Source organism: Perna viridis, chromosome 1 (genome assembly GCF_037379345.1).
Source record: "Perna viridis isolate PV_CMFRI_1.1 ecotype Kerala chromosome 1, ASM3737934v1, whole genome shotgun sequence".
NCBI classification, from domain to species: domain Eukaryota; kingdom Metazoa; phylum Mollusca; class Bivalvia; order Mytilida; family Mytilidae; genus Perna; species Perna viridis.
Window position 1 is genome coordinate 55,929,104 of NC_142445.1, and position 25,791 is coordinate 55,954,894.

Sequence of the window (25,791 nt, forward strand, 5' to 3'; positions counted from 1 at the left end):
GAGCTTGCCGAAACTACGCAGACTTTTTTGTATTGGGCTAGAACTCTAACAAATAGGCTTCTGGAACAGGGTTATGTTGCTACAAGATTGAAGTCTTCAATACAGAAGTTTTATGGTCGTCATGAACTCGTGGATCCTTATGGTGTATCCATCTGCACCATGAAAACTGATTTATTCAACGGGTCATAGTTTTCCTTTCCTCGTTTGTCTACCCCGGACTTGACTTTTTATGAGCAATTCGGCGGGTGTTTCTAGAAAAGCAGAGGACGCTTACTCTACCGGTGCACCAGGTCCATGCTCCCAGTTTTTAATAGAGTTCGAATTGCTCATTTGCTTTTGTTACTTTGTATGTATGATTTTAGTTACTTTATGTTCTTTGTTGTGTATGTCTGTTTTCCATGTCTGGTCTTTGTCCCTGGATTGCATTCTTTTGATTACCGCTATAACCTTAGTTCCCTTGATAACTCTTTGTTCTTCTCATACTGATATAATATTGCCAACTTTGCAATATATAAACTCTTCCGTTTTCCTTTCAAAGCAATTAAAGATCTCATTTTAAAAGTCTTGAAACAAATGCTGCATTAATTGCCCGGTGAGCAAAGTAAGACAGTTTCCGCAGGAACTGTGCAAATTTTTACTCATTACGAATCTTAAAATGACCCCTCTTAGTCCTTTAATTTACAAATGGGGTCGGAAGGTTGTATACATCCAACCCAGTCCTGATAATCGAATGAGGTTTTACCTAGAAAGTTTAACAGAAAGAACAATTTTGCACAACTTTTTCCCAGTACACTGCTTGGAACAAGCCGTGACCTATACGTCTGGACCTGCGTCACCGTCGTATATTTGACAGTACACAAGTGTGTTCAGTGTGTATATAATCACTTATCATGTATGAAAAAAAAATACACTATGTGTTACAAATTTTCATATGTAATGTCCTAATGATAGAAAAAATGTTCAACATACTAAAAATGTAGCAAAACAATTATCAAACTTCTCTATAACAAAAGGTGCACATCTTCAATATGCGTATAACCATTGTGCAAACTTTGAATAATATTACTTAAATACTTTTCGGGTTACTAAATACACTAAGTGAGTCAATAGACAAAGTGGGTACCCATTAATGTGAAGGAAACACGGACAATGACGACGAACGGACTCAGATCGTTATGAGTGTATAGAACCTGAAGAACTCAAATCAGACAACTGCGAACTAATATGGATAAAGGTCAAGGTCACTGGTAATAGCCACTTATATGTTGGATCTTTTTATCGTCCACCCGATAAAGATGACAATGAATACCTCTTACAACTAGACGCTACATTGTCTCGTATACCTCAGGGACCCCATGTATGGCTTGGAGGCGACTTCAATTTGGGAGACATCAACTGGGAGGAAGAAAATGTAGCAAAACCACGCTTATCACAACATCTACTAGTAAAGATCACTATCTTGACCAGGTTGTGACAGAACCAACCAGAATTACAGAAACTTGCGAGAATATACTGGACCTGTTCTTTACTAACAACAGCACCCTTATCAATAGAACCGAAATAATACCAGGGATTTCTGACCATGAAACCGTCCTTATAGAATCCAGTCGTAGACCGTTGAAAATGAAAATACCACCAAGAGAAGTATACTCCTACAAGAAGGGAAATTTTGAAAAAAATCAAAACCAGCCTAAAAACCATGAAAGCAGAACTACTGAAGCTCCAAGAGTCAACTCATGACATCGAGAAACTATGGGATTACTTCAAATCACATCTAATAAAACTGATGGACCAACACATACCAAAATGAACTATCAGAAGTAACAAAACACGCAAACCATGGATAGACAGGAAAGTAAAAGCAAGTCAGAGAAACAAACTTCATACCAGAATGAAGAAATCTAACAATCTAACAGATATTAGGAAATATAAAGACAGCAAACGAAATGTCCACAAAGCGGAACGTAAAGCGTATTGGAATTATATTAACAACATCATAGAAGTAGGAGACGAACACCATGAACAAACTAGTAAACAGAAGCGTTTCTGGAGCTATATAACGTCCCTAAGGAAAGACAATACCGGTATATCACCACGGCAGACTTTTCAACAGCGCCAAAGACAAGGCAAACATCTTAAACAGACAATACCAATCCGTCTTTACGAAAGAAGATAACCAAGATATACCACAACCATCAGGTCAACCATACCCACCCATGCAAGAATTAAAAATCACAACTAAAGGTATCCGGAAATTATTACAGAAAAGCAACCCAGGGAAAGCTTCGTGGCCAGACAGAAAAGCAACCCAGGGAAAGTTTCAAGGCCAGATGCTATATCAGCTAAAATACTAAAAGAATGCGCCGATGAAATTGCAGCACTTCGTGGAATCATCTACAAAGAAAGTCTCAGCTCAAGAAAAGTACCTACTGACTGGAATTAAGCAAATGTAACTGCAATCTTCAAAAAAGGAAGTAGTTATGACTCCAGCAGCTACAGACCTGTTTCCATGACCTGCCTGTGTTGTACATTTATGGAACATATTATAGTCAGCAGCAGCTTGAAACATCTTGGCAAGCACAAGATCCTTACCAACTGTCAGCATGGATTTAGAGCAAGGCGCAGCTGTGAAACACAACTCATCACACTCAGCCACGAACTAGCAACATCTCTTGATAAAGGCCAGCAGACAGACACGACAATCCTGGATTTTTCCAAGGCGTCCGACCGTGTTCCCCATAACGTCTTCTGAACAAAATCTACCATCATGGAGTGAGAGGACAAACACATAAATGGATAGAGTCATTCCTATCAGGAAGAACGCAACAAGTCATCATAGAAGGAGAAACATCAGGTCAGTGGTGTGCCGCAGGGCACTGTATGAGGACCTTACTTTTCTTGCTGTTCATCAATGACCTGCCAGATGACCTAACATCAAAAACAAAACTCTTTGCAGATGACTGCATAGTATACAGGACAATAACATCAGCTGCAGATACAGAGATACTACAAGAAGACCTTGTCAAACTCGCAAACTGGGAAAAGACTTGGGGTATGGACTTCCACCCTCAGAAGTGTAGCGTTCTCACTGTCACCAGAATACGATCACCAATGGAACATCAGTTTACACTAAAGGGACAAGTACTAGAAACATCGAAGAGTACAAAAGACCTGGGAGTTGATATCCAAAGTGACTTATCATGGAAACATCGTATTGATAGAGTAACAAAGAAGGCAAACAGCATGCTTGGATTCCTGCGACGCAACCTTAAAACATCAACCTAACTCAGAAACCATGACAAATGCATACATTGCAATGGTCAGATCCAATCTTGATTACTGTGCCACAGTATGGAACCCCCACCAGAAAGATCAGGTCATGAAAATAGAAATGGTTCAGCGACGTGCAGCTCGCTATACCACCAACCGCTATAGGAACACCAGTAGAGTAAAGAGCATGTTAGACGAACTAGGCTGGGACACACTTGAACATAGAAGGAAGAACTTACAGCTGACTATGTCCTACAAAGTAGTAAATAACCATGTTGACATCCAATGCAAAGAGTATCTTACACCGCAGAACTCCAAAACCAGATCATCACACAAGAAATTTCAACAGTACTCTACAACGACCAATATCTTGAAGTACAGCTTTTTTTCTACGAAACGAACAATACTAGTTTGGAATTCACTACCAGCATCAGTCGCTGAGGCTCCCTCCTTGGTATCCTTTAGGCGGGAGTTGGCCACAATCACCTACTAATTCCGCTATCCTCCCATTTGCCCAGTTGGTCAAATGATGGGCTAGAGCTATGTCGGTGGGGTCTTAGACCCTGGTACCGCCACGGAAGCCGAACAGGTCTAGACCAGATGATTGAAAAGCAAATGATGCCTCTCTCTTTCTTTATTTTTAATTTGTTCTTTACAGTTCTATTATTTGTTTCGGACATTATTCTCCATTTTTTTTTCTTTCACACCGGAAGCGTTGAGTGATTGTCAAGTTTGTCAGATCAACGTAAAGATGTAGATGTAGATGACGGAGTGTTGCGGTTACTAGACCTGCTGTCATCGTTAGTGATGCAGGTAAAAAGTAAAACATCATTCAATGCTTTTAGTTTTAATTATGCCGTCACCGACGTCTATGGAAACGTCACACTTAAAAACTCTATCAGGGTTGGGTACTCAATTATCGTAGCTCTCACAATGAGAAAGAAGACAAAAAATCAAGATAAAGTGAACAAGAAGAAAGGCAACCAGAGAGTAAAGAGTGGAGAGAAAGATAGAGACAACGATTTGCTAAAGAAATTAGCAACTCAGCATTATAATAAGAGAAGCAGAACATCTTTGATACCAGTAAGTTTGTGTATATCATCTAGAACTATACTTAGAATTTTATTCGCAAGTAAGCGATCAAACAGATATAAGTAAGTTATTACGGTAATTGAATTTCTTTAAATTGAATTCAACTGTTTTGCCACTTTGACCTACTAGTACTTTTGTTTTCATTGTTGTAGAACCACTTCAAAGATGAAGAAAAAGATGAGATCAAATCATCATTCGATATCGATCACAATGAAGGTATCTCTTTTAGTACTTTGAAGAAGGTGTAAATAACAAACAGTTAATAAAAATAAACGTAACCAACTTTTTAAACAAAAAGGGGATACCATACGCCGTAAATGTAGATAAGTGCATTTTTGCATATCTTAATGGTCTCGATCCTTCTAGGATGATCACTTATTTAATTATTTCAATTTTTTAAAGTCTTTGAATTAAAGTTATATTTTTCAAAATAAAATTCAAAGTACAAACGACTGAATTATACTTTTGACCTTTCAAAACCAACCATTACGTAGTTAAAAATTTAGATATAGTGAGCTATATGCAGTTAAAACTGTTCATGAATTTTGAGAGCGCTTAATACTTTTTCATCCAAGGTATGTTTATTATCATTGTTTAATTTCCAAAATATAGGCAACTGCCCGAACAATGTTTCTAACGGTGAACCCGACCTTCCGGAATGGTTTGAGGACTTAACAGCCGATAATGAAGCAGCATTCAAAGAGGTACGTTTCATTTATATGTGTGTCTCAACAACAAAAATACAATACATCTAAACAAAAATAACAATTTTGAGCATTTTATTCGGATTTCTTCACCGTGTCATAGTTTCAATTTCCTCTTCCATCTGCGGCGGATGTGATATTTTATGAGCAACTCGGTAGGCGTTTCTAAAAAAAGCAAGGGACACTCACCTTACCGGTGCATCTGGTCCATGCTTACAGTTGTTCATTCTGTGTCTATTTTCCCTGTAAAGTCGTTTTCCTTTGATTACCATTAAAAAATCCTGGTTCCACTGATTTTCATGTTGCAACATTTTACTGTTAATTATAGAACTGAATACTCTTGAATTCTGCTTTTCAACTTCTATGACTAAAATTAGTATTACTTGGCATTTACTGATCTTTGGTGTTCGAAAAAAAATTAAAACGTGGCATCCTTTTACATAAGCCACTACATGCTGTTAGTTTCTTGCCCCACAATGTTCATAGATGCATGCGATACATGTACGTGTATAAACCTTTTAAACTCTGACAGATACCATTTTGTATATATTTTTCAGCTATTTGATATGTTAGATTCTGCCAAAACAGGGACCCTCAATGCTGAAAATCTATTTGAAGGGTTACAAAGAGTTGACAGTGGTATAACAAGAGAAGAAGTAGAGGCAGTAATGCAGAAGCTAGATAAAGATGGAAATGGTGAAATAGATTTCGATGAGTTTTTGGTCCACATGACAACTGGTGACCTGCTAGCAAGTGGTCAAGGTATGGAGTATTCACGACATTGAAATTTTTTAGCATGCAAAGAGGTGGTCCTTATTCTTTTTGCTTTAAAACAAATCTCGACGTTCTGATCTATATCTACATGGTTTAACTACTTCTGTTAAGGTCTAAATGATATAAGAAATTGGATCGAAAAGATAGCTACAGTTTTCTTTCAACATTGGTTGAGATCTAATACTAGTTGACAAAAGTAGTATTGAAACATATACTCCAAATGGTAAGACCATTTTACTGTATCTTGTCACGTTTTCTTCAAAAGATGGATCAAAGAAAGGGTTTTCACGGCGTCAGAGGTTATTCTACACGGCTATCACACAATACAGCATGAAACATAAGATAGAACAGGAAAGGAAGAGACAGCCTCATGTTATTGGACATTACGCCGCTGGAGTTAGAATTGTTGGTCTCACAGACAAACAACTTGCACGGCAGATGAAAAAGTTACAGAAAACGGCAAAAAAGCACGATTCGCCATACGCAAGACCTCTGCCCTTTGTCACTCTTGGTCCATGTAAAGAATTCAATAAGGTGAATATGATATGTTTCTTACAAAATTATTACCCATTAAAAGCTCTATTTTATATTGACAGTAGTATTTACACCATGTCTTACAACTAACGCGGATTTTACGGTTCCAATACCGGATTCACGGTTTTTCTGATGCCAGTGTTTGTTAATTTACGATCATTCCGTGAGAAAATAAGTGGGTAGCCTAAGTAAATTGCTTTGATATGAAGGACAATTTAGATAATATATATATAGCAATATTAGTATTTGGTACTACAATGATCCAGCTAAAAGCAGTTGGTTGTATTTAGTTGTATAAACGTACCACTCAAGAAAAGCGAATGTAAACAAACGAATTTAGTCTTATTTAGCTTTTTCACATCATAACGGTCTGTCGTGACCCCTAAATCCATATCGGGTACTCCTTTTGTCATCACTTAGCCTGCAGAGTTATCAAATTTCCCATAAATGCTTTCGATTTAGCGAAAGCACGGAGTTTTGTTTTAACAAGAGATGTGCGTTTTGTTTGTGATTTGTTTATTTGGTTTTTTTTTTGTTTTTTTTTGGTAAAAACAAACAAAAAAAATTGTTTTGTGTACATATGTTCTGCAATCACCGCCTTCATGTACATTATGAAGGTTTCGCTTTGCGTTGATTTTTTTGGCCGTGCCCTCAATTATCAAATATTATTATGAAGCCGAAAAGTCCCTTTGCATTTCAATAACATATGAATAAATCTAGAAGGGGGCATAATAGAAATGAATGGAACAAATTCTATCTATATTAAAAACAGTTTCTGTCATTTTTCAATACAGGGTAAAAAAAATTGTAGTATCGTCGAAAATATGTAGTCTGCACAGGACGTGGAAAATGCTCAGCTAGTGAAATCTTAAATTTGGCCCCGTCCCCCAGCCTCATTCATTTTACAGGCTTTATTTTTGCGACAAAACCCTAGTATCTATACTCTTGTCTTCATTGGTTAAAAAAACGTTATATTACAATATATGAGGATACGAGGTCTAAAATGGACATGTAAAACTTTACGGTATTTGGGATCTCTGTGACAATCACAGGGCGAGACCTCTAATGTTAGTGAATTTCTTTATCATAGATAAAGAAACTATTGGAACAGAAGTATATGTATTATAAAAGGCATATAAAACATTTGATCACAGCAGAGCACTTTTACAAAAATAATAAGCTACCAAAGAAAATAACGAATTACCACGAAACCTCATTATTTGACAACTGTTGTTGTAAGAGATTTAGTTGCTTGTGAGTCTTTATTTGATAAAACGACCATCATACACGGGCAATTTTTTTTGTTAAAATGTTTCATCTAGCGTACCTAAACATTGATTTAAGGGCGGGTTTGACGGTTTTGCATTCTTGCAACGACTGTTGCAACGGTATCAATTTGATACCAAAATTAGGTACCCTAGAGGAAACATTTTAACAAAAAATTTGCCCGTGTAAAAAATATGAAAACGAGTGACTGATGTAATCGGGTTTAAAATATTGCTTTCCAGATACTCGGCTTATAACACATAATAAACATGTCCCCTATAACTTTCAAAATAAAATGAGTTGACCCCTAAGTGAAACAAAAGTGAAATGAAATATTCCAAGTTTTCCAAACCACTTACTTAGAATCAAATGAGTTTGATACAAAAATATTTCAAGTTAAATGTTCTTATATTCTTCTTTGCAACTCTCATTTCTTTTGTATGAATATACTGTTACAGAAGAGCAGATTCGAAATTTCCACTAAAAGAACAGAGATAACACCCAGAGACACACGTTCACAGCAGAGGAATATATCTCAAACATCAGCAATGGAACTAGGTCCAGAAGAAACTATCGATGCATGGAAGGTAAGAACAACTGTTGCTTCGATTTATGTAAATTTCTAGGTGGTAAGAACAACAACTCCTTGATAATGCTTTAATAATTGGAAGAAAACACCAACTATTGCTTGGTAATGTTTTGATGTCTTGTCAGTATGAACAACTTTGTTAACGCATATAGAAGGTAAATCAACTAAAGTACTGGGTATTTGGTATATTTAAACGTAGTAAAGTAAATAACAATTATAGTAACTGATAATAGTAGGATAATTAATTGGGAAGAGTGAATAACCAAAATATGATCATTGCGTTTTTGGCACAAGTGATCATATTTTGGTTGTTCACGATTACCAATTGATTTTCCTATTCATCATATAGTTTCTCCATTATTCGTAGCTATTTTCTATATAAATTTCAAATTTTGTGAACGGCGGATTGATATTCGTGTTGTGACGTTTTGGCGGGAGGAAGCCCGAGAATGAAATTAGTGTGAATTGTCGAGATTTGTTTTACTTGTATCATTCTATATAATAAACACTAAAACTGGGTGCTTAATAATGTTTAAATATCGGGAAGCTAACATGTTTAACTGTCGGTAGATAGGAATAATGTATACAAGTATTACTAAATTCTCAGTTATAAATAGGTGTTAATGCGTTATGTTAACCCTTACTATGCCAAAGAGCCTATAAATAGGCTTTTCATACTCCCGTATTTTGCCAAGAGCCTATATATAGGCTTAGCAACTGTTGTCTACACATTCAACAAGTCGATTGTTCTGCAATAATGTCATTGACGTCACAGTTCTGAACGTGATGATACGTGGGGTGCTTCACGGGGGAGACTGTACATATTAAAACAACGTCAACAAAATTCCTTGCCAAGTTTGTTCTTATTTCTACTCGTCGTTATCTTTTGATCAAATATTCACATTTTATTTACTTCTCTTTGTTTTCTCCTTCAGTGCAATCTACTTAAATCAACATGTATTCGTCATGTATTTCGCACAGGGAAAAGGTATTAAAAAGGTTTAATGTGGTAAATAAGATGTATTTAGAAAATCGACACGTTGAAAACACTTCTTCTGGTACGTAAGTACGTCAATGTGTATATGTACTAAGTTGACAACTTGACAGTATAAAATAAATTAAACGTATAGTTAGCACACAAAAAGAATTCACAAGCCGCTATTTCTACACTGATTTTTTTAAAGAATATAAGCTATTAAAACATCTAAGAAGTAAGTTGAATTTCATATCCATTCTCCTTAAATAAGTACAGTTTAAAAAAAAAGAACAAATAGAAGTAATATTGATAAACAACCTAATTATTTTATTCGGGACATTGAAAGGAATCATAAAAACAAATTGTAAAACCTCTAGGAAATAAATAACCTTCATGCCAATGTTCTCTTTTCCCTAATTAGTGAATACTTGGCGCTAGTACATGCGAGAAGATTAATTTTCATAATCATATGTTCAGCGGACAAAATGTTCCGTGCAGTCGATGACAACTTTGAGTAAAATCATGGTATAATATTTGCGATTTTATCAATGATAAATACATGTACATGATGTATAGTTGAAATTATATGTTCATATTGTTTAAAATTTATCATTATTTTTTTCTGTTTTGCTTTTTTTTTTGTTATTTCTTCTACACATTTTTTTTCTATTTTTCCCTGTACGAAATACATGAAGAATACATGTTGGTTTCAGTAGATTGCATTGAAGGTAAAAACAAAGAGAAGTAAATAAAATGTGAATATTTGATCAATAGATAACGACGAGTAGAAATAAAAACAAAAATTTGCAAGGAACTTTTTTGGCGTTGTTTCAATATGTACAGTCTACCCCGTGAAGCACCCCACGATTCGTCACGTTCAGAACTGTGACGTCAATGACATTATTGCAGAACAATCGACTTGCTGAATGTGTAGACAACAGTTGCTAAGCCTATATATAGGCTCTTGGCAAAATACGGGAGTATGAAAAGCCTATTTATAGGCTCTTTGGCATAGTAAGGGTTAAATATTTACGTAAGATAAGTTAGTTTTTTCTCATTACCTTTTAGCAGTTAAGCACTTGTTCCTGTGCGCTTTAAAATCGGTATGCACAAGGGCAAGTTTCAAAACCCATCTTCCATCTTCATTAGGCTTTGAATGAGTAAAAAAACAGCGTGTCCCAAAATAAAAACAAAATAAGGGTATGATTGTGTGTGTGTGCGTGTGTGCTGGCCTCTATCAGTTCAAATTACATTTTACCCTTTGACTGCCAGAGTTTTCTCTAAGAGAGTGCCAGACGTATTTTCAAAAATGTTTTCCGAGCTGTTGTTCTGTGACGTTTCGTCGTGCAACGATTGTATGACGTTACAATGCTGCCTCCGATAAGAGGCATCAAGAGGGTGGAATGAATACCACGCACTTGTTTCCCAACTACTATTTTTAAAAATTGCTTTTCCCTTGAATGAAAGTCTGAAAATATTGACAGGGCAGCTAAGCTAAACATTAAACATTAAAAAACAATTACAAAATGTGAACGTAAATGAACAAAAAGCAAACGAAACTGTCGACAGGGAATGACCTTTTGAATGAAATAAAATAAATGCAAAAAAAGATGCTACCTCACTTTACCTACATTTTTTGTAGGCTTTTATCTTAAATTGTGCACATAAAAAAATTTCCCCGGAAAAAAAATAACATAAAAAGGGCAGTGAGTACTATCAGACAAAAATGATTTCATGTAAAATGCTATTCAAACGATACATGGAAAAATAATAGTTTGTTTAGTTTGCATCCAATTGTCTTTCCAATCAATGAAAAGTTTAAGGAGTCACCTTTGAGTCTCAAAATATATGAACACTTTTATCGTAAGATCTCCCTTTCGCAGGCGTACGTGGTCATAGTTTTACTGCACCGTACATAGTTACATTCAAACAAAACGCAAACAAAACATTGGAAGACAGACATGATACATGCATGGCGAGTCCTACCTATCACTCCTTATTTATTTTTTTTTTGGAGGGGGGGAATAGCTTACATATTAAGAAAGCTTTTGACAGATTTTAAAATTCACAGTATTTTACAATTGATTAAAATTTCAAATCCATTTGATATACGGACAAAGACAATACCGATTGTGAATTTTTTTTCGGGGAACACTTCACTTTTTTGTTTTCACCAAAAGTGTGATTGTTGGAATAGAGGCGGTTAAGTTTGACAAAAATGAATGTACAATGGTTAAAAAACTTATCATTTCTACTGCTATCACATTATTTATATCGAATTTAACTACATTATTAATTTTATCGACTTGTGTGAAGTAAATTATGATCTGTGTATGAAAACCTATATCGGCCACTCTTTTTTAATTAAAAAAACTTCAAGATAACAAGTTGAAAATTCAAGATACAAGATTAAAAAAAAAAGAGCCGCCCCCCGATATCGGCCTCCGTATCTGTGTATTCATTGGTATTATTTTTTTACTTTATTTTATCACTTTTAACACCCCCCCCCCACTAAACGACATTGAAACCACCTTGTTTGTACGTCATTCCGTCCGATTATCTCGGCTCCAAATGGATGGGTTTGTTTCAAAATTTGGTGTGGCTTTATAAAGATGTGGCATACATTATAAGTAATTTTGGCTGATCTACGATATCAGCTTCCTGTTCGAGTTTCGCATGCCTAGAGAAATACAACGCCTGCAGCTATTTTTTTTTTTTTGGGGGGGGGGAGGGTGAAGGGAATAGGACCAGACACGTGGCCTTCGGTTCCATAGAAAAAAGTGATAATAGAAAAATAGAACAAAAATAAAAAATCAAAATTTTTTTCTAGCAACTGATATAAATCAAGTAACGGTTCAATTGCCATCTTAAAAGACAAACAATTGGGAAATGAGGTTCGTGTGTTAGCAAATGCTCATATATTTAAATGAATGCATGTACACTATTGATTTCAACACACCTTGTCAAGCACTAAATTGTATATAAGCATTTCATTAAGATAATATGTTACCGTAAATGTTTTAATTCTTATGGACCCTCCCCTTTTTGCCTCTCAGTGTTACGTTCCGTCGTCACAAAGGCCTTGCTATTGTGACGCTAAGAAAACAGGTTTTGGAAAGGGCCGATGCATCGGCCCTCTGGCACTGAAAGGAGTACTACTTTGGGCCGATGGTCGGCCCTGTGGCACAGAACTCGTTAAATTCAATCGAGCACAAATATTGAAACCTCTTGCTAGTTTTGATTTTTAAATTCCTTAACAAATATGTGCTTTTTCAAACATTATTTGACAGCATCGTTGGAAGTTTTTTGCCACAAGAGATAGTGTTGTTGGTAAAACAGATGAGCTACTGGATTCTATCAGAGCTGCTGGGTTAAGTACGTTACTAATGTTTAATCGTAGGACCTGACTATGAAGGATATGAAGGTATCATGTATAAATTAGAACCTGAAACACTGACGTCACATTCTGCGCTTATTCTTAATTTTTATGCGTCTTTTTTTTTTGCACTACTCCAACAACCTATTAGGGTGGAATTTCGTTCATTCAGACTTCAATAATAATCTTTCAAGACACACTGGTGCACGGGTCAGCTCCTTTAGCATTGCACGAGTACATTTGCATGATTTCAATGCATTCAATGGGTCAAATGCAAATCGATTCGGCATTGATGATACATTTTCTATATGATGTGCAATCGAATTCCCATTCGAGGTCATATTCTTCAGACGATTAAATACAATTTACAATAAATTTGACAATAAAAAAATAAATATTATTCATAGGTAGATCCAAAGGTCACCCATTAGGCCACCCCTAATACTTTTAAACTTAGGTTGATTATATAGAGAACACTGAACCCACCCCATTTTTAGCTCACCTGTCCATAGGGGCCACGTGAGCTATTGCCATCTCTTGGCGTCTGTCGTCGTTAACACTTTTTCAAAACTCTTCTCCTCTGAAACTACCTGACCAATTTGAACCAACCTTAATATGAATGTTCCTTGGAATATTCTGAAAAGAACTGCAGTGGGGATTTTTGATCTGTCGAAAAACAAGGCGCCGATACTAAAAACAGAACAAAGGGGTCAGCCAGATGTTTCTCATACATCTCTAAAACCATTAGGTTTAGCCAATTTTTTTTTCAGTTACAGAAATGCCTGCAAGGGATCAAAGTTGTCCTACGACTTATTGTTAGAGTTATTGCTCTTGAAAGGCGAAAATGAATTTTTTAGCACTTCTTTGCCAATATCTTGAAAACTTTAATGATAAAAAGAACCTTTCAGTTGATGAAATGATCCTTATATGTCCTACCAAAGTTTTCATTGAGTCAAAATTGTTGGACAACTCATTGTAGAGTTATTCCCATTGAAAGGCAAAAAAATAACCTGGTGAACGATTCAGGCTCCTAGGAGCCTCTTGTTTACAGCCATTTTCGGAATTTCTGCATCCATTATTTACACTGCAAACTAGTCAAATTAGGAGTTGTAAGCAATAAAGTCAAACTAAACTATATGAAAATAAACTGTCATAGTAGAAAGTTAACCAAGAATAATACTATACCATCTTTATATTGTTATTCACTATTTGTTAATAGTATATGGACTGGGAGTGCATACCCCCTCATCAACTCTAATATTTATTAATTATTTGCAGAAAATACCCTGATTTTACCAGAATACAGCTCAGCAACCGAACAAAATACAGCTACTCGTGTAGTTCCACCAGAATTTAGATCTGCAACACAACAGCGCACTTCTCTTCAAGTCAAAGATCATTTCCCTAACAAATCGAAACGGAAGTCTGTTGGTTAGTTGGTGTACTGTTAATTCAGAAATTACTGTTTTAATAGTTGAGAAAAAATAATGTTATTGAATATTTAGTGGAGGGATATGACATGGTTTCAAACAATGTTGCATTAATCTAATAGGGGCCACCTCCCCTATATAACTAAAAGCAATTAATAGTATACAAATTTTCGTTAATTCATTATTCCTTTGTTTTGCTAGCCATTGGAAAAGGAGTGATTCCCCATGTAGGAAACAGCAGAGTACCCTTACCTGTTTTGAAAATAAAGTATACAGGTCACAGACCAACCATTGATGATCTACCAAACATTAGAGAAATGGTCAGTTATCAAAGGTTTTAGTTAACAATGTTTAGGGATGGATCCAGAAATATTTCAGGGGAATTTGTGACTCAGGAATTTATCTTATAAAAAGAGGGTGTAAGCAATAATTTGCACATTTTTGTCAAACTTTTGCACAATCTAACAACATTTTCCAACAAAAAGAGAGATGTACTGATTCTAGAACCATCACCCTGGTTCCACCTTTGATTTCTCACATCAAAACATGTTTTCACAATTAAATATACATTCAATGTATTTTGTAAGATTTACATTTATATCGTCAAGCAGAAAATGATGAAAATATCATGTTTAAATAAGTAGTGTTGGTTCAGATTTTTTAAAAAGAAATTAAGTTTAAATCACTAATTACCTTTAGGGATATATGGGTGTGGATCAAATTTTCTAATTTTTCCATTGCAAAATTCACATTTATTTTGTCAACCATTATGAAGACAAATCTATAAATTCATTCAGATTTAAGCCTCTTTTTCTTCTAAAGGCAAAGGCAGAAATGGATGTCTATTATGAAAAATTACGAGTAGCAAGTGTCAAGAATGCTTATGAACACTGGGATAAGCTGTATGCTGATACAATAAGGCCGAAAAAGTTACTTGAGAATTTCCGCATAGTTTACAGGGCATACTCTCCTCATAAAGAAGATGAAGCTTTTGTTGTCTGTCCTTGGATGCGAGGGCCTTACTCCTACTTTAAAAGGAAGGTTGATACCTGTGTTCGGCCTTTCAGTGCTGGTCGTTAAACACAAACATGCAAAGGAATTTTTGTTTTTGCTGTAATAAATATCCTTGCAGATAGTTTTCAATATATTTTTTTCAACCTACACTGAAAAAAGCTTGATATTTGATAAGAAACCTAGTGACTGTGCAATTACATCTTATCTAAATAACAAAGGTATTGCTTTGGAAAAAAAAACAACAAAATAACAAAAACAAAAACACATTATTAAAACAAATTAAATAAAGATATCATTGTGCTAGTTTAATATACATATGATAATAGAAGTCAAAATTTTTATTCATAATACAAAATGATTATATATGTAAAAAGAAATGTACAAAATAGACATATTGCAGCATATTGAATAAAGATTGTCAAATATATGGTCTTAGAAAACAATAGAACAAGCACTCTGAAGGCTTTCTACAATATATGGTCTTAGAAAACAATAGAACAAGCACTCTGAAGGCTTTCTACAATATATGGTCTTAGAAAACAATAGAACAAGCACTCTGAAGGCTTTCTACAATATAAAGAATATACAATATACTTCTTAATTACAAACTTGAGTATTAATGGTAGCAAATATTTTGCAATATTTCATATTAACTTGTTTTGAAATCATAATATTATTTTATCTTTTTTTGTTAATTTTGAAATATGAAAACTTTTCTTCTCATTAACATTTTTATTATTAAATTTGTAAAAAAATCTCTGCTATTAAAAGCATGCGATGTGCCAGTCTTTTTATTGGCATTTAAAGTCAAATAACTGTTTTATCAAAAATCAGAAATCCAGAAAAATGAGAGTTTCCTGCTATCAAGACAAACATAAACATTGTAATAAAGAAATACAAAAATCCCAAAAAGCATTTTTTAAGTTATCACATGACCTGTGAATGTACCAAAGGGCAGAAGTATACCATAATACATATTTAAAAAGACCTGTGTATAAATCAAAACTTTTTTCAAAGTAACTACACAACTACCAGTAACAATTTACTGAATGACTGAGATTCTCAACAAACAAAGCATGACACATGTAATTGTACAAATATGACAGATATCAAAATATCCAGGGAAGAGAAGCTAATATCATCTGTGACAGATCAAATCTTTGGTTGCATCACTTGAATATTAATATCAGATATGTTCTTCTTATGGAACATATTAACCCTTGTTATAAATGAAAATTAATATGAGGTTGGTGTAACCAGTAAGAGGGTTAAAATTATAAGGTTAAAACCTATACAATATTTCAAAAACAAGGTTCATTTGGTATTAGATATGAAATATAATACACAAAATACCACAGTAATTAGATGTATGCTGGCACTTGTGTCAAATATGATGATTTATTCACAATACCACAGGCATCTACTGAAATCATCATTTAATAAGACAGACACACCATCAATTATGTCAACCCTATTCTATCATTTCTCTGAGATGGTTTTACAAGACACTTTTGAAATGTGTTCACCATTTTTAATCATTTGTTCCCCAGTTATACTCGAGGTAGCTGACTTTGTAATTTTTACTGCTAACTAGCTCTGATAGCTGCGTTTTCTTCTCACCATTTGACATATGGGCCAATATCCACTGCAATACCTACAATAATCATTGTATATTTACACTTTCTTTAAAAAAAATGTTCGAAAGAATGCAAAAAATACCTCTATGAATGACGCTTGTAGAGCTCCTTAAATTCAGGAAACAAAATAAATGGCCTTGTGATTGAAAGGAAGTAACGATGAAATTTCTTGTAGTACACCATGAAATTCATATGCATTCATTATATCATTAAGAACTATTTACCAAATCTCCAATGCTTTGCCATCATATCACAGTATTAAAAAAAAAAATATTAAGAAAAGCTAAAGACATTCATTTTGGCTTGAATGCAAACACAAGACAGTTTTATTACAAGGTCTGTCAAAATAGTTACAAAATACAGGATTCTGAAATATGCAGCTCTTTTACTTCAGAAAAATTACAGACATACATTTGCCTTGATTAAAACAAGTGAAAAAAAACAGTAAGGTGGAAGTTGTTCAACTGCTCATTGCAACACTACCAACACTTAAGGAGGTAGACCTACAGTAAGGGACACAACTCTTACAAATCAATGGAACGTTTGTATTCAGCATTTTACATCAATCTCATGTAAGTATCAAAGTAACTTGGACTGATTTCATTCTGTTTCAAATGAAAGCTTGAAAGGTTTGTCAAAACTGAATATGATACAAACATATCACTGATTTCAAGAGGTATGTCCCTTACCCTAGGTCTACCTCCTTAAGACAATGGTACAACTTTAATACCTCCTCTTTATTTTTGCCAAAGTCCTCCTGGTACCAGTCTAGAATTTTGGATAGTTTGATCTGTTTCTTTTTCATATCAATGACAATCCCATCATCTCCCTCAAGAAAAGCCTCTGCAGCCACCTTCAACTGACTATAGATATCCTAATAAAATGAACATATAAGTAGTGACAACCATCAACAATCAAATTAACACAAAGAAATGTAACACCATCACAATTCTTTTTTCATAAATATGTAAAATGATATTTTAATACAAATCCAGTAAAGTGAAACTTAGGAAATAGAAGAACCCCCTTAAGTGTGATTTTTTTAATGGTACATTAGCAAGAAGAAAAATGACAACCTACCAACTTGGGTACATTTTTAAGCTGTAAGTCCACCTATCATCAATTTTCCCCATTAAGTAAACTAAAGTAATTTATTTCTTGGTTCTCCAGCCATTTTCTATTTTTAAGAAAACCAATAAAGAAGGGAGACATTTCTTTTTACCTTTTAATCTCCCCCAAAAAATGATGGTTCTTTTCATAATTTGGATTTTTGATTTTTATGTTTTTAATATAATAATGAGATGAAAAAATGGATACAAAGGCACTAACAACAGGGAACAGGAAAGGCCTATAAATTTTTAGTTGACCTAACTTGGTCAAAAATATAACAAGTAACTTCCTACCAGTAAAGAAAGCATCATATAGATAAGCCATACAGAAGACTTTTACTTCATAAAATTCCAGTTTAGTACTTACATCTGCAGAGTAAGTTTTAATAGGTGGACAACTTTTTGCACCACAGACTAAGGCAAAATGGATTAATGGTTCATGGGTCTCTAGTGCTACCTTTAATCGAGGGTCAGACTTGGAAAATGGCTTTGAAAACATGCCTGGAAATAAAAAGTATTTATCATACAAATCTTAACAATGCATTTACACAAGTAGTTATCATTCCTGGAATGATATCTTGTTAGTGAAATCATAAAGCCATTTATTAAATAAATACATGTACATCTTTGGTTTAAAGGTTTAACTATAAATTGTCTGTTTTATGGCTGTTCTTCAATGCAGAAACATTTATGGTTCTTGATTGATTGATTGATTGATTGTGGTTTTAACTTCCAACGGCAGATATTTCATGCATTTCAGCAAGAATGTTCAATTAATTTAACAGTCAGACCCACACACTGACTTAGATTTTTAATGTGCAACAGCCCACAGGTTAGTATGTCATCCCTCGTGAATATACATTATTCTGACTTGGAGCCACCTGTCACTCTATCTCTGAAATGCTGTGTACTTGGCAGAGAAGCAGCCACTAATAATTTTAAGTCTATGGTAAATCTCAGTCAGAGATTAAAACTACACCCTACTGCACTCCACAAATGCATCAAGGCAGTTCATAGTTCATGAATTCCTATTCAAGTTTTCCAGCTGACTTACCTACACCTTTTCGATTTGCTCTGAGGACACCATTTTCTATATCTTGAAGTGAATATGAATGGCCACCAATGATGTATTTTACAGTATTGAAAAACTGAAAAATGTCAATGTGTAAGGACTAAAGATGAATTATAAGTTTGTTATATACACAATTTGTAAGTAAAAAGTTTTTAAAAAACATTTCGCTTATTAATGTTTCCTTGAAAAACTAAAAGAGAAGGGATAAATTTTCAACTTCTAAAAATGATCAATTCTACTTATATACTTAACAAATGCAACATATGGTTTAAAGGCTACCCCTTACCTTATATCGTTGCCATAAGCCTTTTGGAGGGCCTAGAACAACATTAGCATGAATAACTAATGCATTGTATATATTGATAAAGAATGCAAGTTTTTCTTCACGACTGGCAGTCACTACTTGTACTCTCTGTATCTCTTTTGTCCTGTCTTTGTACACACCAAATTCACTGGATGCTGCTATTCCTTTATAATTTACTTTCTGCAGATTAAAAACAAATTTTAGCAAAATTTATTCTCCTATAAACTGACAAAAAGAATTGAAACTATGATTATTTCCATATCATATGATACTTTAATTTTCATCAACTTGCTGTTGTGTAAGATACTGTGAAAGTACATATCTTCGTGGGTATCACATTTTGTGGTTAAGGGGGAAAGCACAAGATCATGGACTTGAATTCATGGTTTTGATGATCCTGTCACATAATTTAAAGAAAATAATCCTTTTCGTTAGGAATCAAATTTCGTGGTTTACCTTACCCTAAAAAATTGGTATCCCACAAACAACAGTACCTTTACAGTTGATAACTGCTTCAAACAAAATATCAACTGCAACTGACAATATTTTAGAGCAATTTTTCATTCTTACAGTTTTAGTTCTCTAGCTTGAGCTATTTTCTGTTTTAAACACATTAACTTTCATCCCAAAATACACTTACCTTGCCATCAGACGATTGGTTTAAAAACATTACCTTTCATCCCATAATACACTTACCTAGCCATCAGACGATTGGTTTAAACACACTACCTTTCATCCCATAATACACTTACCTTGCAATCAGAGGATTGGTTTAAAAACATTACCTTTCATCCCATAATACACTTACCTTGCCATTAGACGATAAAAACACATTGTAAATCTTCCATCCCATAATATATACACTTACCCTGCCATCTGACGATAAAAACACATTGTAAATCTTCCATCCCATAATACAATTACCCAGCCATCTGACAATAAAAACACATTGTAAACCTTCCATCCCATAATACACTTACCTTGCCATCTGAAGATAAAAACACATTGTAAATCTTCAAAATCAGCTTCCTTATATCTTCACCAACTTCACCAGCTGAAAATAAAACATTAAGATCATAACTTTCTTATGTATATTGAAAATATTCTAAACATTACATTGTTGTCCATGAAACATGAGTCCAATGCTGGATGCTACATTCTACAAGAGGTCAATTCATGGACGAGTCAGTTAAACATAGCTTTTATAGTGTGATTTTATCAATTTCATCATTAACCATATTAATGGTGTTTAATTGGTAGTTATCTAGGAAGGTGGTATGTTAAAATGTCCTTTTTTTTTAATAAAATGTCAGTTGGATTTTATTAGATCATTATAAGTTTTAAATAAAAATTAAACCTGAACAAAAAAATTCTCATTAGGTATTTTTTATATGAGGTATGACCTGACAATGAAAAGGACAAAGGTCCAACATGAACATTATTTTTTTCACAAAATATCAATATGTGTTGTAATGATTCTCTCCAACTACCTGGTCTGGGTTCACAATCAGACATTGTCCCGGAGTTTAAAGCTTCAGATTCATCATCATCTAACAGTCTATAATAAACATCAGCATCTTGGAATGTCTCCTGAGATTTTACATTGTGACCAAAGTGCTTATCTATCAATGCTTGGCCCATTTCTACAGCTACTGGTCTATCTAATGACAAAACAAAATGAAAATGGTTAATTATAAAAATAAAGGGTAATCTGTGAAAAGACCTGTCTAAACCAGACATTTATTTTAGTCCCTCAACAACAAAGAAACATAACCTAAGAAAGATGAAAGATCTAAAGGTGTTAACATATACATGCTAAATGTTAAATGTACCACACTTGTTCATAAATTTTCTTTAACAGTAGCCACTAGTGAAAATATGTAATGATTATATTTTATAATGCAAACTAAAATGAGTAATGTCTTGTTGATAATTTGGAAGTTTTAGATCTATACCCCTGGTTTGAATAGTATGTAATTTCAAAGTGTAATCTACCAAAGAGACTACTCATTAATAGAAATTAGCCATGTGAGAAGAAACGTAGATGTAGGATTTTAAGAAAAATTGGATAATTTGTTGCCACTTACCCAACATCTTTGTTTTAACAACCCAGTCAACAAATTCTTTACCACTGAAAGAGTTTTTATGTACAGTTAAAAGTCCCTGTCTGTGATCTTTGATTAAACCACTTTTACGCAAATCTTTGACAAGTTGGGCATATTCATCCATTTCACACTTAAAATCAGACAAACCTGGATTAGAGAGAAAATTATTATTAAAAAAATTATCAAATAACCATACAAAAATACAATTGTTGATAAATAGTCAATGATTGGCATAAATGACCAACCTATTTTCAGCCTAATTTGACAATGTTCTGTTGTTTTATTCTATAACATCTTTTTTTTTTAACTGGCTGTTCAAAATTGACAATTTTCTCCTAACAAATCTTCAAATTGAATTCCTTGTCCCACAAAAAATTGAAATATAACTTAAAAATTTTAATTGCAATATATGTACTAGAAATAAATCAGATTTGAGGTTTAACCATGAGTTATAACTTCAGTTGTAACATGTAACATTAAAACATACTCGCTTCCTCCACAGCTGTACCTGGATCAGGGGGTTGTGGGGCATTATCAGGAGCTTCTTTGTCTTGAACCTCTCTTATCAATGCTTCAAAACTGACCTTATCTTTAACCTGAAAAAGACATATTGTTGCATGTTTACTATAAACTTCTTGACAAATTAGTAATATTAAAAAAATGTTCAATGAAAAAAAATTATAATTAGAAAATTGTTCTGTACTTATTGTGTCAGTTCTCTAATCTGAAATATGGGAATACCACAATTTCCATTATTCATTTATGATTGTTTTACAGTTGTACACAAGGTAAACAATAGTAAAAATGAATACAAATGGTACTGATTCAGTTTAGGCCAATTTACATTTACGAAAAAGGCATATTATCAGGTAACTTAAAAAGAAATAGGAGTACAAAAAACTGAAAATCATACGCATTAAATGCATTGAATTTCAGCATTAAAACAGCACTGAACCATTATATAAATAACATACAGCTGAGAGGGTGATAGAGCAGTTTGTTATCCTGAGAAAATTGTTGTCACCCAGAGGCATAGCTGAGGGTGACAATGTATTTTCAAGGGGAATACAAACTCTCTATCACCCTCTAAAGTGTTATTTATTTTGTTATACTGTATGTTCCATATTGTCTTTCTTTTTTTAGAATTAAACCCTAACAATCAGTTTTGCATTTTTGTGTTTGCATTTTAGTCTTTTTTTCTTTAATATTGTTTTATTTTCTTCCAAATTTTCCCGAATATAGATACTGAATCTGACCTGTAGGTATATACAAGGCAGAACTAACAAAAACACACACAAATAAAAAATTCAGATTATGGAAATTTAACAACGACACATGTACTGGTACTTAAAATTTACTGTAAATTTTAAAATCTGCATGAGAGGGTATTAGACAAAAAGCTATCACCCACTGAAACATGTGATAGAGCAGAATATTACCCTTGTATTGAACCAATCAGAATTCAGCAAATTGACATGAAGTATAATAATACATAATACAACATCCTGTTACAATGATTTATCAATGAAGATATCATTATATGGGTGTGCTTGATTGGACATCACAGTAAGCTAGTCATTCAATGTCACATGTTTAAAACACTTAAAAAAAACACCAAAAAAACACTTATCAGTACATTGCAAAACAATTAAGTCACTTTTACAATGTTTAACACAAATGTACTATGACATGTAATCAATTATATCAGCTTTTTGGTGTGTATCTAAATGTACGTCCATTTACCGAAATTCTTTACTTTTTTTTTAACATACAATGTTGATGTCAAGGAAAGTTTAGTGGGTCAAATGAATGAAATATTGCTATATCAGATGATGGCCTTTGAATGAAAAACTGGCAAATCTATACATCTGGTCTTTCCATAAGTCTGGATCATAAGCAGAATTTAGGTATAATGTAAGAGCAACCTCCCATTGACTCAATGGAGAAAGAAGCCCAATAAATTATGTTTCATTTTCAAAATTTACCAATATTTCCAGACAGGGAGAAACCAATCCTGTTAAAAAAACTTTCATAATGGGCAATTAGGAAAGCAGTCATTGTTTAATTCAAAGCTGGGGCATGATTATTAGAAAGTAAAAATCTTTTCTCACTCTGACATTACCACTTAATTAAAATACTGTCTGCAATAAAGGTCAATGTGGTGTAAATGTGTTTTACAAAAAGATAAAATTGTATATATCTAGTTCTATAAAACAGATTAATGCTTGTAAGAAAATCTATGGAGCTCAACAGGACACACTCTTTTGTTACGTATAACCCAAAAAAGTGAATGCTGATCCAACCCCATCAAGAATGCATTATAATTCTTTAATCCAATAACAAATCACTTCTCAGTTGCACCACTTGTGTATCCTCAGACTGTACCACTGTATAATTAGTATTGATCAGGTTGGAAACAAGTCCTGAAATGGTTTAACCCAATACTCCAACAATGTTAGAGGTTGTCTGGCAAGCTATTTATTTAGTGGGTATGAAGGTACAGAATTCCAACCTCTTACGTTGAAGGAGTAGAGTTAACTACTACTGAGGTACCAATGCAACAATTTTTTTTTTTTAAATCAAAAAGTTTGGACGATATGGAAGTTTTGGAAGTCATACCTGTATTTTAGTTAAAAATGGGAGTATTATAAATTTTATTGATTTGAATTATCTTTTTGAAGAAGGTACACTTTTAAATAAAATATGGAAAAGATACAGGCTTTGAAAAAGTGCATGTTACTTGGATCTGTAACTTTTAAATTATATACTTTTTTTGCAATAGTTATTCAAAATTACACAGCTATTCACACTATTTCATATTAAGAAACTTTTAATTTTCATAAGAGGTTAAAAAAAAAAAAGACACCATATGAGGGATAGCACCCAAAATGGTGAAAAGGTGCGGCAAATTTCAGAACTTCAGGCCATAATAAAAAAATCTTAAGACTCATATCCATTTGGGTGGACTTTTTTCAATTTTAGTATTAAAAGATGCTATCATTTTGAAAAATTATTTATATATTTTTGGGGAGCGTGAAGAAATCAGGTCGGGAGGGCCTTATTGCTCCCAACCGGACTATAAATTTACGAATTTGTTTGAGAAAGAAATTGTTAGTTGATGGGACTTTCCTATATAAAATACACAAGCAAGAACCTTGATGAAGTCACTAGCAAATTATCAACATGACCAATGAAAATTATCAGAACTTACCAAAGTTTGAAGATCATCATTTCCACCAACATGAGTAGCATTAAAAAATATCTGTGGAACTGTATTTCTCCCTGTTCTATTCTTCACCTCATCTCTGCATTGAGGAAAATGGTCTAAATTAATGTCAATGTATGGAATGTTATGTTCTTGTAAAGTGTGTTTAGCTCTCATACAATGGGGACAACCTGTGATGGAATACACAAGCACTCTACCTTTCACCTCCATGCTCCCTTGTGAAATATATTGTCTCACTGATGTAAGATAAAGATGCGGTGATTGAACAGGAAGAAGGATTTTATACGTTAGCCGTGATTAAGAAGATGACAACCACCTAACAAATCCATTTAAATAGTTGGTCATAACCGTAAAAAAATCAATATCTTCCCTGTCACATGTTATGGGAGATAACTCGAAATCCAAACATTACAGAACTGGTCGAACTAAAAATAGACTTCTTCTACTTTCACTTTTATTTTGAGTTAAAACTTTAAGATATCTATTAATGTTGTTGAATATCTATAACTGTGTTCAATATCCAACTTAAAGACAAAATATCTCTGTCATCCTGTTTTCCTGTGATTTTTTGTTCCAATTTTCATACAGGTACCCAATACAGGTACCCAATGACAGAATTAAATCAAATATCTCAATTTTTGCAAACAAAGACAAGTTTTGAAAAAAAAAATTATTTTAAACAGTTACCTTTTTAAACACGAAAAAGTGGTCTGTATTGATAAGACATATGCCTAAACTCTATGAATACAAAATTGTTTCAAAATCTCAATTTTTTTGTCTCATATTCATAAAAAAATAAAGTTCGGATCACCCTTTTTTAGCCTTAACACAAGGAAGCTTCTTGATAATCTAAAATCTGCTTACTGATACAGCCAATTGCAAAAAGTTGAAGTTCTTGTTTACATAAAGGTAAAATAGAGTCAAAATGTTGTTTTGTTACCATTATTTTAATGAAAAAGATATCTTAGTTGCCAAAAATGCTGAAGTTCTGTACCCTGGGCAGGGTATAAATGTACTCAGTAGTTACAAAAGAAGAAATATCTCACAAACACAGATAGATAGTTTGCAAGGACAGTATGTAATATACACAGAAAACATCCAAGTTTCTACTTACTTCACGCACTTTTATAAGAAATTCACTTTTTTTAGTCATTAACACCATTTTTTTATAAGCGGCATTACAATTTGCAATGGAAGTACCATTAGTAATTGTCATTTATGAGATAAAAAATGTTTTATTGGTCAGTTTTCACTTTAAATCAATTATATGGCTCTAGTAAAGCACTTCTTGGCCAGTTAAAGTAGAATAAATG

General features: G+C 33.6%; 2 protein-coding genes across 2 annotated transcripts; one reads left to right on the forward strand and one right to left on the reverse strand.

Annotated features, from left to right (window-relative positions):
* The first annotated feature begins 4,123 nt into the window (after window positions 1-4,123).
* LOC148629473 (uncharacterized) lies at window positions 4,124-15,147 on the forward strand. The gene is made up of 10 exons (XM_088551749.1): window positions 4,124-4,353; window positions 4,515-4,578; window positions 4,975-5,066; window positions 5,624-5,828; window positions 6,106-6,374; window positions 8,099-8,227; window positions 12,496-12,580; window positions 13,860-14,012; window positions 14,213-14,331; window positions 14,834-15,147. The coding sequence occupies exons 1-10, from the start codon at window positions 4,204-4,206 to the stop codon at window positions 15,089-15,091; spliced, it is 1,524 nt and encodes a 507-aa protein (XP_088407875.1). The 5' UTR covers window positions 4,124-4,203; the 3' UTR covers window positions 15,092-15,147.
* Window positions 15,148-15,309: 162 nt separating this feature from the next.
* Window positions 15,310-24,873, reverse strand: LOC148629474 (uncharacterized). Its single transcript, XM_088551764.1, has 10 exons — window positions 24,464-24,873; window positions 21,740-21,848; window positions 21,235-21,399; window positions 20,638-20,808; window positions 20,128-20,201; window positions 19,130-19,327; window positions 18,826-18,919; window positions 18,139-18,272; window positions 17,393-17,536; window positions 15,310-16,679 (listed from the first exon to the last, which is right to left on the reverse strand). Exons 1-10 carry the CDS (start codon window positions 24,686-24,688, stop codon window positions 16,557-16,559), a joined length of 1,437 nt encoding a protein of 478 aa, XP_088407890.1. The 5' UTR covers window positions 24,689-24,873; the 3' UTR covers window positions 15,310-16,556.
* Between the last annotated feature and the right edge of the window lie 918 nt (window positions 24,874-25,791).

What these genes read in the sequence shown, in the direction of transcription:
- LOC148629473 (XM_088551749.1), top strand. Translation starts at nt 4,204, where the DNA reads ATGAGAAAGAAGACAAAAAATCAAGATAAAGTGAACAAGAAGAAAGGC. An exon ending in CATGTAAAGAATTCAATAAG is followed by an intron (nt 6,375 to 8,098) that starts GTGAATATGATA and finishes ATACTGTTACAG; the next exon opens with AAGAGCAGATTCGAAATTTC. An exon ending in AAACTATCGATGCATGGAAG is followed by an intron (nt 8,228 to 12,495) that starts GTAAGAACAACT and finishes ATTATTTGACAG; the next exon opens with CATCGTTGGAAGTTTTTTGC.
- LOC148629474 (XM_088551764.1), bottom strand. Translation starts at nt 24,688, where the DNA reads ATGGAGGTGAAAGGTAGAGTGCTTGTGTATTCCATCACAGGTTGTCCC. An exon ending in ATGATGATCTTCAAACTTTG is followed by an intron (nt 21,849 to 24,463) that starts GTAAGTTCTGAT and finishes TGTCTTTTTCAG; the next exon opens with GTTAAAGATAAGGTCAGTTT. An exon ending in TTTTATCTTCAGATGGCAAG is followed by an intron (nt 19,328 to 20,127) that starts GTAAGTGTATTA and finishes TTTAATCTGCAG; the next exon opens with AAAGTAAATTATAAAGGAAT.